Consider the following 16,742-nt stretch of genomic DNA (forward strand, 5'->3'; position numbering starts at 1 on the left):
AACCACGTACCTAATTTCTATTTTTGTTGGGAAAGAGAACAAAATGAAAAATAGTAAGGAAAAAATGGCTGTCACACAATAGGAACTCTTATCTGCACTCAAGATGCTCCTTAGAAACAGAAAATAGACTTTGATTCAGACTTGTCTTTACCCTCTTTTCTCTCTGCCTTCGGTTGCAAAACCAAACTCTTACTACTTCTTTCTCAAGATTCAGTTCTTCAGCCATCCGCATGATCTCCTGAGAGGAAGGCTTATTCTGTTCTCCAAAGTGTCTCTCCAGAGCATCTTTAGCAGCAATACTGGGATGGAGCAGTAGGGGTGAGAGTGAGATTATGTTGATTTTAGTGAATTTTTTGGAAGAACAAAATCAAGTTGAATTTCTTACATATTGATATGAAAAAAGAACAATAAGGTTAAACACTTGTAAATACAAAATACATTTTGTTAACATTTAGTTGTTTATTGTATTCCAGAGAGCATTACTGATGCCACAGGAAAAAATAAATGAGGGTCCCAGCTTTTCTATGTTTGTTCCATTTATTGCCACAGGAGGGCACCAAAATCTTGAAAAAGAAAATGAACAATAGGCATTTGTAAATATCCCCCTCCTTCTCCAAATTGTTTGGGTTATTTTTAATAAACAAAATATCTTGTGAACAACTAACCAATGGAAGCAAAACCTGTCTTCTATCATTTTCTATATGTGTGCCCCACATAAATTACAAAAAATAAAAAAAAAACTTTGGGGGTTGAAATGCAAGATGTCATATACAATGTTAAAGATGGAAATACTAGACTGAAATACACTGAAATGGCTAGTTTTGTTATTTTTAGACAGATAGAAACTGTCCTATCAGAGCAAGTACATTTTCTACAAAAGTTCTCTTAGAACTTTCTTAGAAGTGATTATTTGGTTTTTGTTTTTATCCAAAAATTCTGAAACCAAAATGTTTTTTAATCAAACAATATATATTTTTCATGAACTGTTAAAATTACCAGCTCTCTATTGCTCACTATTAAGTTTTTAAATTGTTTTATAATCTATCTTTTTTCCTTCAGTCAACTTTATTTATTTTATATGTATGTTATGTTGTGCCTACATTATATTAAAATGATGATTCCATTTGTAAAGTATCTTTTTTCCCTATAATAATATTGCAAAGGAATACCTTATAGTTGTTCTCCGTTTCCTTTTCCTTTCATTTGCTCCCACTTTTTCATTGTACAAAGCTATAATGTGGAAGAGAGAGATAATTACAAAGTCAATTTAAAAGAAAATAACTATCATATTTGGATTTCTTATTTTCTTCATGAAGCAATGAAAAATAAAATTACTTTTCATTTTTGTCTTCAATTTTTGCAGTCTTTGCCATTTTATTTTACATTCCATTTTTTTAAAAAAAGTTGAAACAAATAGTAACTTTGCAAATATAATTTTTTTGAAAATCATATCCCCACCTTACTTTTCTTCAAACATTGCTATAAGTATATTCAAACGTTGCTCTATATCCAGCATTGACATTAGTGGGTGTTAAAAATGTTAAATTACTCATTGAGAAATTCCTTGTTATTTATTTGGAAGACTGGTGTGTACAAATGCTCTGCATATACCAATTTTAGGTTGTAAAGGTATTCATGTACTGTTAAGTCAGTGGAGCACAGAGGTAAAACATCTGGGTGTGTTCAGATATTTTACCACTTCGTTCTGATGTCACATCATCTAAAAGTTTTCCTTATATAGCTTATTCTGTCTTCAATAAATTGACTTCTATACTTTCTTTGCACTGTTCTTCCCCTTCTTCTTTCCTTCTTTCCCTCCTTCCTTCCTTTACTCCTCCCTTCCTTCCTGTCTCTTTTTGTGATGTAACAAGATGTTTACTTTTCATCTCAAAGAGAAAAGGGGAGGAAAACCTCAAGCCTCTTGCTTTAGCATTAATCCTTCCACTTGCAGTAAATACTTCAGATTAAAACTCAGCACAGTCTTCAGGGATTTAGCTTTAGTACCTCCTACTTGCTCAGCTTCCTCCAGCCATTTTGATAATATTGCTTTTAGTTTGCATGCATTTTTAAAACTGAGTTGTAGGTTTTCAAATCTGCAGATGGTTGTCTGACTGAATTCAGAGCCATGCACAGCTGCCAGGGCTTCCCCAACATTTGTTTGGGTGTATCCTGTGAAAGGGCAATAAAGATCATTAGCTTCAGCTTTTTAAAAAGCATCAGTTTTGGTTCATTATCACAAATATTTGTGCATCTTTCTTTGCCAACTATTACTTTTTAAAAATAATATATTTTTGACAATTTAGAATTATTTAGTAAGGATCAGTATAGGATTGTCCAGTACTTCAAAAAATATTCCTTGTTAATTAATGAATTACTTTTTTTCTAAAAGTCAAAAAATTTTATATGGGGCTGGGCTGGGGCTATCGCTCAGTGATAGAGTGCCTGCCTGGCATGTGTGAGGCACTGGGTTTGATCCTCAGCACCGCATAAAAATAAATAGATAAAGATATTGTGTCCATCTATGACTAAAAAAAAATTTTAAAAATTCATATGGGAACATCTACCATTTGTAATATTTAGTCAAGTTGGATGGATGAATTATAAATAATTTATAAGAAAAATATTCTTATCTTTTATCATAATTATTAAATATATGATGATATATGATGAAAAACATTAATATATCAAGTATAATGCATAAAATATGTTATAGGTATTTTAACTCCAAATATGAGTGAAATATTAAACTATATTGTTGAAAAGTACCAAATAAAACTAAGAAATATGTATACTTTCTCTAAAAATATGTCTATAATGAGGTTATGATCATACAGTGTATGCATACATCCAAGCACATTTATTATATTGTTTGGTAATGTTTCTGTCTCCAAGCAAAAGATCCTTATTGACTGTCCCAAACATTTCTAGAATACAAGCTAAAATAAACCATCAACATGTAATTTGAAACATTCACAGCAATACAAACAGAAGACTGAAAATGAATGTCATAAAGATTTCTACTGCTATGTTTATTACATTAGAAACTACATATTATTTTCAGGGCCTAAAGCTATATACCTATACCTATAAAGTGACTACATATGATGCCATCAATAAGTATCATTATAAAATTCTCGGATTCATTTCACAAGTTCAGCGGTTCAAACTGTCATTTCATTCTACTTTTTAAAATAAACTATTTCATGAATTTTAATGACAATTAATTGTTATAGCTGTTATGTTAAAAACACTTTTCAATAGAAAATGAACAATAGCTCTGAATAGACTGTCACCAGAAAACAAAATACAAATGAGCATTAAATATGTAAAAGAATACGCCTCTCTCAAAGGAGAAATTTGAAATGAAACTAAAATGAGAGGGATTGGGGATGTAGCTCAGTGGTAGAGAGCTTGCCTAGCATGTACAACTCCTCCCCCACCCCCACCCCACCCACCGCCAGCATTGTAAAAACAGAAGGGTGGGGGGAAATACCATGAGATATCATTTTTACTTATTTGTTTTGAAAGATATAAAAGATTAATAACATATTTTTCAACCACTATTGACTTTATATTCTTGTCAGTGTTCTAGATGCTGAGGATATACCATTAAAGACAAAACAAAAAGAAATAAGAAAAAAAAAAAAACACCTAATATCTATTTTCTTATATTGTGAGGGTGGCAAAACAGACTATTGGTGGTAGTAAAATTTGGTACAATTTCTGTGGAGACTAGTTCAACAAAGATCTATTACAAGTAAAATTTTTAATCAGCAAAGTCCCTTTGTACATTTTTCTTATGTATATATTTATATGCATATTTACAGTTAGAACTGTGGGCATTGTTAAAGTTAGGCATTGTTTTTGACAGCAGATGATAAGAAACCTAAATTATACCAGAAGAGGATTTGTAGAATACATTGTAGTATATTTTATAAAATGGAAGTCAACAGATCCATACAAGGAAAAAAGCTCTAAAAAACTCAAAACTCTTCCAAATAAAACTGCATCAAAGAATATGTGCTAATTTATATATGCACAAGATATCTGGAAAAATACAGGAGAAACTAACAACATTGTTAAACAGAAATTTTTAATCATGTGAATGTATGGTCTATTCAAAAGTTCACATAAAATATAGATTAAAAGGGCACTCCCAAACTAATCTTATCTTTTAGATAAGTTTTAAAACAGTACCTTTACTTAAAAAACAAACAACAACAACAACAAAATCCAAACAAACAAATTAAAGAAAAACACGTTTTTTTGGCTATTAAGGATTTACATGGAAATAATGTTTTTTGTAGATTTTCATAGTTTGACTAACTGAAATCTGCAGGAGAGATGTACAATGAGAACTGTCTTAGACTTTTGAACAGAGCATAAGAAATTTCACAGTGACAGAGTAGGATTGTCATATTAACAATCCTTGCTCTTAACACATACCTAACTTAATTCTCCTCACTTTAAATTCATTGGCAAACTTTTCAAGCTCTCGAATTTCTGGAGAATCCATGTCTATTGGTTCTTCAACCAGTTTGCTCTTCCGCCTGAGTTCTTGCTTGAATTCAGCGACTGTGGTGTCCTCTGCCAAGAGAGGCTGGTGGAGGGCAGGAAACCCATGACCCAGGGTGTGATCAGGAAACTTGTAAAGGCAAGGAGTTAAACTACCTGTGAGCAAACAGAGGAAAGCACAGGCCATTGGTTATTACCCCTTGTTTTCACACAAGCCAGGGTCTTGCCTTTTAGAACCCCTTATTCTTCCCTGGCCAGTCTCAATTCCTCAAGGTTACCTTACATCCAGTCTCCCAAAGTAGGAGTCACAGTAACTCAGTAGAAATGAAATTATTTATCTTCACCTTCTCCAGAGCAGCAAAAACAGAAATAATGTCACAGGCAAGTAGCAAGAGACTGCAAATAATTAAAATAGAAATATTTTACAATTCTCTCAGAAGTTTAAGATTGTCAATATTTTTTGCCCTTCTCTCTCTTACCACCTATTCCTGAGAATCTGAGTTTGTACCTCTGTTCTCTTAATTAATTGGACAAATAATCTTTAGTGCTGGGTAAAATTGAGGCACCAATCATTTTGAGGCACCAATCATTTTGAACAAGTTTTCTTGTGACTGGGAAATTGATTTTACAATATTAATAAGTTACACTTTTTAAAGAATTAGTAAATGTTTAATTTCAATTGGGAAATAATCATATTTTTTAAAAAACAAAAACAGGTAAAAGAAATTATGAGAACTTAAAATACATTATTATGTTTAAGTAGATTTTAGGAATGAACAGTCCAACAAAGGGTGATTTTACAAGTTCTATTAAAAAGTTGTCAACAAACTTTCTAGAAAATATGTAATAGAATGGAATAACTTCTTGGTGATTATTTAAGGAAAATCAAAAACAAATGGCAAGGGAGATACAATTCTAGATATTAAAGGTAATCACTCATAAATGATGAACTATTGATTAGTTTGTTAAATGATAACAAATATGATACACTGTTCTGATATTTTAGAAAATGCTGTCCAACTCCATTCCTCATTAGGAAAAAAGGAATCTATCTCCCTATAGGAGCATAGGTGACAGTATGGCATATAAGACTAGTTCCAACATTCTTTTTAAAATCTTTCTTCATTGGTACATTACTATTTTATAAAGATTTCATTTCTGTTTATTTTAAATGACATGTATAACCAAGATATTTTGGTACAAAAATATTGAGTAACTTGTAAGTACAAATACTTAAAAACAAATTATTATAAAATATGTGCAATAATTATTCTTGAAAACAGTGGAAATATATATCAAGGCTTCATGCTCCTTACAAAATCCATAAACCCATAAACATATTCACAAAGCGGACATGAGTAATAATGTAAAAAATAAATCTTTGATTAATATATCAGTATGTAATGAATAAAATTATCACTAAGCAAAGTGTTGACTTATTTATATGAGAACATGTAATTATAAAGTGCACCCTTATCCAGTAGAATATATCATTTCCTAATGAAAATTAAAGATACTAATGAGAGATTAAATAAAATGATATTAAATAAATTTGGTTGCTTCATATGTATGAAAAATATTTGGAAGACACTAGTTTTGTCTTGAAAAATGTGTGCATTTACAAACCAAAATTATCCAGTTAAATTGTTGTGTATCTTCTACATAAGCATACCATAAGGTCTGAATCTGTTAGCAATTTTGATTACTATTTTCAATTTGTCTTTCAGATCAGAATCATTTACTACTGCAAATCCTCTATGCAACACTTAAGGCTTATTTCTCATGGTAATGTTCCTCATTCTTACACAAACGAATGAGTTAGAATATGTATTTTCCCCCCAAATTTAAAATCTAGGAAATTTAAGAAGAAATTAAATAATTTTCAAGTGCCACAATGAACTATTCAATAGTAAATAGAACAGAATTCCACTAAGCACTCAAATAAACTACATCAAGACAATTACCTAGTTTATCTTCCAAACTGTATGCACTCAGGTAAGTTAAATGACTTTCCTTTAAAGGTTTTTCCTGCATTTAAACACATTTGGCTACATTAAGCAAAAGCTTTCTGACAAAAAAATTAATTAATTAAAAAAGTGTATTATCCCTATTTCCAGGAATATTCAAAAGTAGTTTATACATTATAAATATTGCAAAGAAGTGGACACTTAGAAAATAAATTTTAACAAATTCCAAGAAATGTGTACAAGAAATACTATGTTTCAAGTTTGGCATCCAAAGTAAGAATAAAGACATGATGTGCAATACATTTTTATTCTATGTTATATAAAAGTTTCCACAATTATCTGCAGTCTAACAGTTTTCTTAGAACTAACCTCACACAATTCAGCATAGTAGTTGCAAGTACAACCAAAGTGCCATTTATAGCAAGTGTTTCTCTACTTAAGGAAAGTGGGGAGTAATTGGTATGGAATATGTGGCAAGAAATTTTTCAAATCTTTTTTGAGTCTGGATTACTGAGGAAGAAAAACAGAAAGAAAGTAAAAGATGTGCTATTCTTATGCAGCAAATCTCACATTTTGGGAAACATTTGTAAAGCAACATTGTGTCTTTAGATAAAGGGTCTAAAGAGAGTATGCACTAGACAAGCACACATTTGAATAATTTGGACCCATTCTCATCCTCTCCACAGCCTAAATATGTCTTCACATTGCAGATTAAGCCACCACAGCCCTTCTGATTTGTTCTGTATGTAATTCTGGATGGCAGAGGTGAAGGATAGAGGTAACTCTTTTAAAGCAGGCAGTGGAGGACAGAGGTAGGGCTTGCCTTGCAAGGTAGTGATTCTGTACCATGGCATGGGGCAAATTGTCCTCTGCAATATGTGGCTAGCTGACAACTTCTCAGGTTATGGGCTTGGTGCCTTACTACTTAGCCATAGAAATGCATGAAAATATGTATTTGAATATTTCTATTTATTCCATCTTTTTCCCCCATGCATAAAAATTGAAAGCAAATCATAAATCCCAATTATGATCTTTTCATCTTTATTGCACTGGTGAATGCAACTGTTTGCAACACAGTCTACTGCCAGTTTTTGTAAATTAAGTTTAATTGGAACATAGCCATGACCATGTAGCTTGGGACTGATTTCTTGCTACAATGACGAAATCAAGCAGTTGCAACAGTCTATAGAGCATAAGATATTTACTGTCTGGCTCCTGACAGGAAAAGGTCAAAAATTTGTAGTCTAAAAGGGAAAATACTTCACATTACTGCTACTGAAAGACCTTTTGTGATTGGTTGAGAGGCAAAAGACGTTGGAACTATTCCTTCCCTCACAGTGGATAATTCTGAACAACCATAGAAACACTTTAGGGTAAAACAAAATGAAAGAGGAGTGGAGCAATGGAAGGAGGTAAGAGGGAGAGAGGAAAGAACAGACTGGACAAAGAAATTTAAAAATCTTTTTTTTTTTTTTTTTTTTAATGAAGAGATGGACTTGAAAGTAGACTTTTTTCCCCCCATCTCATTGGTGGAAGTAATTTTGGGTGCCCCTTGTATTAATTCAGGTCCGGAGGAGGACATTTTCACTCATAATAATCCTTTCCCTTATTATCCACTTCTCATCAAAAGAGGATGGATATTCATCCTTTTGGTTAATTCCTGAGCATATTTCTTTCTTCCTTCTTAAAATTAAACTTTAAAACAAGAACTATCATGCCAGTTCTTGGTTCTCCATTGCATCTTATATCCAAGCTACAGTTAATATTTAGTGTCAGGAGGCTGATTTGCTTCAATTCCTAAGAAGGAGTGACATCCCACTGTGCTAAATTTTAAAACTCTGCTTTAGAAACTGGAGAACACAAACAATCTCAGATACCCAAGAATCAGTGTTAAGGATTTTTGTTAATATTTCGTTCTGTGCTAATCTAGAAAAGATTGGAGTAGCATTTTTATTTCTCTGTTTCCTGTTATTTGCACTGTAGATTGTTGAATTATCTAAATTGTTAGAAGTGAAGGAACAGAAGAAGGAATTTTAGCAACAAGAATATATGAAGAGATCAAAACAGAAAGCAGGTTGAGTCGGGTACAAATTTTGCTGCTAGATTTATAGATGTGGAAAGATTGAAACTCAGAGGTGCTATGTGACTTGAACAAGGTTAGTAATTAGTTAATGGTGTGGCTTTTGCTCCCAATTAGTCATTCTGTTTATGCCTATGCCTGAACGAGGAGGTACAATGGATTCATCTGATGATTAAAATCCCCCATACTAAACTAACAAAGTATTAGCTGTAGCTCTTCCCTTCCTGTGAGCTAATTTAATAAAATGCTCAAATGAAAGCATCAGAGTATAGGTAATAAAATAAATAAATTAAAATAGTAATTTCATATCCTTTGAAATGTAATTATTTCTGGAGCTTCATTTTCATGCAAAGCATGTGACACAATCTGTCTTTGTTGTTGATAAGATGCGTCTGTGGATTGGGAGAAAGTAGCTGATTCACACCTTCTAATGCTTCAGAAAATTCAAATAACAACCAGATTTCTATTATGTATTTTATATCTTTTTTTCTTATTTATGAATTCCTGTATTTTATGACTCAATTTGTGCTGCTTCTCTGAGAATGAAGGCATGAAAATATAGATTCTTTAAGGTTTAATCTGCCATGAAGAAAATGCTAATGGTGGATATAATGTCAAAATACAGACTTTCTGACAAATTATAAAGCATATCACATTTTAATGATATCTCTCTCAGAAATATTCAAATACAACTGTATGCTTGCCATAGTGAGTTTTTCATTCAGTGAAAAAAATAATTTTAATGTCACAATGATACCTGAAATTAACATTTTTGCTCTTATTGACACTAAGCCGGGGCTTTTCCTTTTTAATTGTGATGAAGAAGGGATTAGTGAAAGAGGGTTTGTTGACTGTCTGCTTGTACCCACAAAACCTGAACTGCCTGTGGACTTTTACTGTGAACCCAGTTTGTTGGCTCCAGTCCCAGGAACAGTATGGATGTTAGGATTCTGAGGCCAGCTGCAAACCCATTGGGCCAGCCGTGGCCGTCTTTGATGTGGTGGAAGGGAAGAGGTATCATTAAGGAGCTGAAGGTATTAAGGCAAGAGACTATTGGCTACTGGTCTGTGGCCGATTTTTCATTTGTGCTGTCTTCTAACAGGGGCAGAGATTGCCTCTGTGCTGGAATAAGAGAGAAACGAAAGGTAATAAACCCGTGGTTCTTAGAAGTCACTGGCAATGAACTTTCCTCCAAGAGACAGCAGCACCTAGCTATGTGCTTGTCATTTCCTGTCTAAATAATCAAAATATTGTAAGACAAAAGAACGCGTTCCACCTGCAAATGCAGTAGCTTAATGCACAGATTTGTTTTATAATGGGGAGTAGTTCATCCCTGAGGAGGGTTGTTCTGATCACCTGTGAACACTGATTAACTTAGGACATGGGTCATAAGTAGTCAGTTCTCAAAGACAAAGAGTATCTTTGGCTTTCCCTATTTCTGAATTATTAGAAATCATATCAGGCTTCATTTTACCATAAAAGTGAGGACACTAGTATATTTGAAATGTTATATGACAGAATGTAAAAAAAAACAAAAACTAACCTTTTTCTGAAATACTTTAAAGTTTTAACTGTTTTTGAGACTTAAACTAAGATGTTTTAAGAAATTCAAGAATAGAGGATTAAATTATTTCTTTTTATTTAAAAATTATAGGCATAAATTGATTTTTCTTCATTTCAAATTTTATCTAGATTATAATGAAACATAAGTTAAAAGAGATTTAAAAGTTAAATATATGATTCCTTCATCCAAAATTTCTCAGTGTCATCTCTCTCTCACATACATACACACACACACATACACACACACACACACACACACACACACACACACACACAGAGTCTTTGTTTAATATAACTGATGAGAGTTCTTTTCCTGCTATAGAAATAAACATAGAAGATTAACAAATTTGTTTACAAAATAAACAACAAATAAAAATTTGTGCACAACAAATTGTGTACTGTATTAATCAATTAAAATCTTTTATCTGCTCATGCCCTAAAATGAGCAATGAGTTTTTTCATGAGGAGATCTCTTATCCAGATTTTTTACCTTCCTTAAAGTCTATGCTATGGATCAGGAAAATGCAAGTCAAAACTACACTAATATTTCTTCTCAGTCAGAATTTGAATTGTCAAGTTTAAAAGGAACAATAATAAATTCTGGTGAGGATGTGGGGTAAAGTACACTCATACATTGCTGGTGGGATTGCAAATTAGTACAACCACTATGGAAAGTAGTGTGGAGACTCCTCAAAACTGAGGAATGGAACCACCATATGAACCACCTATCCCATTCCTCAGTATTTATCCAAAAGACCTAAAATTGGCATACTACAGTGATGCAGACACTTTAGTATTTATAGCAGCACAACTTATAATAGAAAAATTATTAAATAAATCCAGATGCCCATCAACAGATGAATGGATCAAGAAATTATGGTATATACACAATGGAGTTCTACTTAACCATAAAGAAGTATAAAATAATGACAGTTGTTGGTTAATGGATGGAAATTGGAAAAAAAAATCATGCTAAGTGAAATAAGCCAGATTCAATAATCAAGAGTCAAATGTTTTCTTCCTAATATGAGAGAAAACATTTGACTCTTGAGTATTGAATATGGCTTATTTCACTTAGCATGATTTTTTTCCCATTTCCATCCACTTCTAGCAAAGTAAGGGAAGGAAAGTGGTGAGGGAAGGGATCAGATATTATGAAGATATAAGGTAAACCAGTGGAGTAGGAGAACCAGAGGGAGAGAGGGAGGAAAGAAGGGAAAAGGGTAAAAATATAGAATGAATTTAACAATAATGTGTTACATAAAAATGTAAATGTACCAAGAAGAATTTCACCTGTACATATTTGTAGAAAATTCCAATCAAAAGTAAATAAATAAAGGAGTGAGAGGAAGATGGATAGAGGAAAGGAGGCAGAATGGGGGAAGAAGAGGGCAGGGAATGGGCACTGAATGAGGATTGAAATCAAATTGCTTGCACATATAATTTTGCCAAAATGAACCCAAATACTATAAATAATACTCAAATTTTAAAAATGCTATGTGTTCATATGAGCATAAGTAAATCAGCAATTATGCTTGAAATGGTGATACTTTACTTATCCAGAAGAGATAAGTATGTAACTTAATTAATTTCATTCTCAGTTAAGACTCTTAAGCATCTCAGAAAGCGTGGCCAAAGCCCCAAATAGCTATCAGGAAAGTCCTGGAAGATTACTGTGAGCTTTCAGACAGTGTCTTATTAATCTTTATGGACCAAATAATTCAAAAGAAATACTGTGGTGAGGGAGATGTTCAACAAATCTCTTATGTCTGATATGGCAGCCATAGCCACATGAGGTAACTGAGCACCCAAAATGTAGCTAGGGCACCTGAGGGAACTGGATTTTAAATTTTACTTTATTTCAATTAATTTACATTTAAATTTAAATGCTACTGTATAACTTTTGAAGGCAAGCCCGCAATAGCCTCAGGTGTCAATTCGCAGTTTGATTTTTTAATTTTCAAATTAAAAAATGCAAGGCAAACATAAGAGTTTAGAAGGACAACAGTTTATGGGTATATAGAATAGAGCAATCAGATATGACCTCTATGATCTCTGAGGACATCAAAGATTAGGGAACATCTCAATAAGTGGTGATTTTACCAGTAAATTTCAAGGTTAGGATATCAGAAGAATTTTATGTTATGTACTGGTCACCATTCCCAAAAGATCAGAGAATTCATCATTTTACCTCAATTCAATATCATATACAAAGATATTTTTTCTTACCTGCCATCACTCCATAGGTTGACGGCTGGTTTCCATAATGACAGGAAGGAACAGAATAATGAAGTCCTGTTGCTGTATTTCCCAACGTTGTCACAGAGAAATATGTGCACGAACATTTAGGAGTTTGGATCAAAGACAAAATAGACGGGACTGGTAAGAAAATGTATGAGGATTCAAGACACATTCAGTTCATTTCAAAGATACACATTTATGCGATTCTTAAAGCTATATGCCAATAATTTCTTTTCACTGGGGAGAAGTTTTTAGTGAGTAGGCAAAATTAGGGCTCAAACTTCACTTCTAGTAATGAGATCTTAAGTCATTGGAGTGAACTATAACTTTCATCAATTATCCTGTGATCTGTGCTATAGCTACAAGTACCCCACAAAGGGGTGATGGGTCAGTGTAAATCCTGGCTTTTGGAGGAGTTTCCATCCAACATAGATATTACAACAACCAAGAATAGCCTCTTAACATTGTTGTGCTAGAAATATTTCTCTGTAAGAATAAATACTGAAATTGACTCTTGAATAGTCTGTAGGTTTGCTTATTTTCCTAACAACTTCCTTTTACAGAAGAGGAAATGACAGTATCCTGCCAGTGCATACAACTGTAACAATATCCCTGCTTTCAGGGTGTTCAGCAAAACCTGTGAAAAGGTATGATGGATTTGATGTATTTATGCAGGTTTTCTACACACACATTTATTCAACCATTTCTATGATAAAGTCAATTGGAAAATAAGTTCATTGTCAATTGAAGATATACATAAAGCTCTGTGTAAACATAATCTTATTTATATATATGCTTCATGGAATCAATGTGTATTTTAATGGAAATTTGAATTACTGAAATTTTATCAAGTTTTAAATATAAATCAAGTTGACAAAGAGCAAGAACTATCAAATATTAAATTGTCAATGTTTCTTTATATATTTTCTCACTTTTCCCTTATATTCTGGATAAGGTGGAAGATTTTCATAATCATAACATAAACCAATCTCATGAATAAATGAGATATCGTATAGTATAGGACTAAGATCCTTTGAAAAGAGAAGGCCCATACTCTTTCCCTTTGACTGTGGGCATGGTGGCACACACCTGTAAATCCCAGAAACTTGGGAGGCTGAGGCACAAGGATAGCCGATTTCAGACCAACCTTAGCAACTTAAAGAGGCCTTAAGGGCTTAGCGATACCCTGTCTAAAAAATAAAAATTAAATCTTGGGCTTTGGCTCAGTGGTTAAGCACACTGGGGTTCAATCCCTGGTACCAAATAGGAAAAAATAAATATTAAGATATGATCTAATGATTAAAGGCTTGAGGACTATTCATAAAGAAAAATATATTTTGTCTAAATATAGAAGAATCTTTAATTTTTTAAATGTCTGAAAGTCATTTTATAACTGACATCAAAAGAACTGAAGTTGTTTTGCAATATAAAGATGACAACAAAATCTTACTATGTATTCAAAAATCAAACAAATAAATATAAACACATTTAATACCCCAATTTTCTAATTAAAACCAGTTTTTCCAATTCGTAGACAATTAGATACATATAATTTCACCAAAAAAAAAGTATTAATCAATTTAAAACAGTTTAAGGTTTTTTAACCATTTTTGCTGGAATGAAACTTTTTTACTTTCAACTTTTAAATTATTTTTTATTCTGGTTTTATGAAGTTGAGTAAAGAATAAGCTCATTTACTAAATGCTCTAGTATTTGTTTCTTAAATAAATAGGCTTCTTACTCTTGAGAAGCCCATACGCCTTCCTTTTGACTGCTTTCCTAAAAAAAAAAAAAAATCTCTGCTTGTGCCTAAAATCAAACAAATCAGTAGGGTTTTGAGCTTAAAATTAGATCTCTTTGCTAGATCACTACCTCGATTCTAAAGTTCATTTTCATGCTGACTAATACTTCTTCATACAGAAGTAGTTAAAAGAAGCAATATATTGTTCTTATACTCAATCTGTAAAATGATTTATTATTTAAAATATATGATTAACTATATGGCAATTTTTAGATTGATTTATAGTTTATGTAAAAAGTATATATAACTATATATGTAATATTATATGTATATAACTCTCTCTCTCTCTCTCTCTCTCTCTCTCTCTCTATATATATATATATATATATATATATATATATATAATATAACAAATGATTATAGGAAACACTTGGTTCTATTTTTAAAAAAATATGTTTGAGGATACTTCCAATATTGTCTTTTTAGTTTAATTATAGGAACCTTTTTAGATGAAAAAAAAAACCCTATATTGAGTGATTTTATAAAAGTCCAAGTATCCAATCTCTAGATTTTTAAAAATTCTTCTAAATTTTTTGTTTCGAAACTCTCTAATTATAGTGAAGGTTAAACCTTCCATCTTTAAAAACAGAACATATATTTATCAACTCAAATTTTGATTCTGGATGTACAAAATTTTATTTTATTTTTAACTGTGAGGCAAATTACATCTAGAACAAAAAAAGTGAACAGTGCATTGCTACTTAATGGAAGAGATATACTCTATTCAAACCTTTATCCACTAATAAATCAACTTTGAAGCAGTTTGTTACCATTTAATTGAGGAATTAATGCAGTAAGAAAGCATACATATTTGACTGATTGTGGGGAGACAAAATATTAAATTCCCAAGTTTAAATTCTATTTAAAACAGATGAGAATATCATAAGAGCTTGTTTATATAGTCTCTGTGGAGCTCAGTCTTGGGAAATTTAACTAAGTTAATGTACTATAAATGTTAGATTAATTCTAGTGATTTTATATTATGTTTAAGACATGTTTATTAAAACATTTAATTACTTTATTCCTTAAAATCTACTGTTGTTGGCATTGGAAATTATTCAATTGTATTTACTATCAAGTTTATGACTTTTAAACAGTTCCACCTGTGATTTGAAAACCAACTAAATCTTTAATAAAAAGAAGTAGTACCTAGTAAATATTAAACTACTTTAGAATACTCACTTCATTTTTTTGTTATACATAAATGTTTCCACTCAAATATTTTTCAGATTAAAAAAAAATCCTGCCCACTGCTTTCATGTCTAAAAGAGATTTTCTTTATTGTAATAAAATCAATAATAATCTAGATGATTTCCTTAATATTTCATTTAAAAGTCTGTAGGCATTTTGTTTTTTTAAAATATGTTTAATATTTAACAAATCAAATTAAATTGAAGGGAAAATATAAAAGAAGCAAAGAGATTATTCAGTAGCAAGAGTCAAAGCATTCATTCGGAAAATTTTAGGCCTGGCCATATGGAAACTGTCAAAGGAGTCAGTACCTGTAGACATCACGTTGGTGGCATGGTTGGAGACTGGTAGGCACTCGGCAGCACTGTGATGCATTATCAGAGGCAGAGTTGCAGAAGCGTCAGAATTCAGAGGTATAAAGGTATCAGCCGGAGTAAAAGATTGGCAACTCATTCCCACAAGAGAGTAGAAAAATAAGAACTGCTGCTCCCCAAATGAAAGTTTTATTATATTACTGTATCAAAGGGCTGATTCAATTCTCCCTACCTGCATATATACATCAAGAAGGCTCTGAGGCACCAGGAGGGCGCGTGCTAGCATTTATACTGCAAGGAAATCCCTTTATACATGTTAATAGTCTTTTCCCAGGAGTATTGCTTTATCAACCTGAACTGTCTTCCTTTCTTACCCAAACATATCCATGCCCAAGAAGGAAGCTGGTTCTGGGGGATAGCTTGATGCGAAGGGAGAAATCTGAAACTCTGACAACTTTAGTAATCTGGATATGTTGGAGAGGACTCAAGAACTTTGAAAAAGTGTGTCTCAAAGAAATAATGCTACAATTAATTGAAAAATAGTAGGTGTCTTTTGGCAACTAGCAAACATAATTACCAATTTATACATTTTCCCCCCTTTTTGTCTAAATTATCATTAAACCTGAAAAATAACATGAAACAAGAGAAATACATACTATGTAATGTTAAGAATTTGAATATTTAAATATTATTGGAGAACAATTACTGAGAAAAGCAGATGCAACTAAATATGAGAAAGAATAAGTTGGCTGTTACTAATTTAAACACAATAATGCACATTTTTTTGAAAGAGAGAGAGAGAAAGAGAGAGAGAGAAAGAGAGAGAGAAAGAGAGAGAGAATTTTTTATTATTTATTTTTTTTTAGTTTTCGGTGGACACAACATCTTTATTTTTTTATTTTTATGTGGTGCTGAGGATTGAACCCAGCGCCCCGTGCATGCCAGGCGAACGCGCTACCGCTTGAACCACAACCCAGCCCAACCATGCACATTTTTTAAAAACTGTGACAAGTAATTAAATTGATACTATACTTAAGTGGAAAATGGAAAAAAAAGGAATAAAATGTAGT

At 32.1% G+C, this 16,742-nt stretch overlaps 1 protein-coding gene across 2 annotated transcripts; it reads right to left on the reverse strand.

Annotated features, from left to right (window-relative positions):
- Positions 1 to 88: 88 nt before the first annotated feature.
- Positions 89 to 15,811, reverse strand: Pou1f1 (POU class 1 homeobox 1). 2 transcript variants are annotated; one of them, XM_076868456.1, is made up of 6 exons: positions 15,670 to 15,811; positions 12,355 to 12,426; positions 4,447 to 4,671; positions 2,005 to 2,169; positions 1,170 to 1,230; positions 89 to 299 (listed from the first exon to the last, which is right to left on the reverse strand). In XM_076868456.1, the coding sequence occupies exons 1-6, from the start codon at positions 15,809 to 15,811 to the stop codon at positions 89 to 91; spliced, it is 876 nt and encodes a 291-aa protein (XP_076724571.1). The 2 variants fall into 2 exon arrangements, with proteins under 2 accessions (XP_076724571.1, XP_076724570.1); XM_076868455.1 differs by having other exon boundaries at positions 12,355 to 12,504.
- Between the last annotated feature and the right edge of the window lie 931 nt (positions 15,812 to 16,742).

Source organism: Callospermophilus lateralis, chromosome 10, assembly GCF_048772815.1.
Source record: "Callospermophilus lateralis isolate mCalLat2 chromosome 10, mCalLat2.hap1, whole genome shotgun sequence".
In the NCBI taxonomy this organism is placed as follows: domain Eukaryota; kingdom Metazoa; phylum Chordata; class Mammalia; order Rodentia; family Sciuridae; genus Callospermophilus; species Callospermophilus lateralis.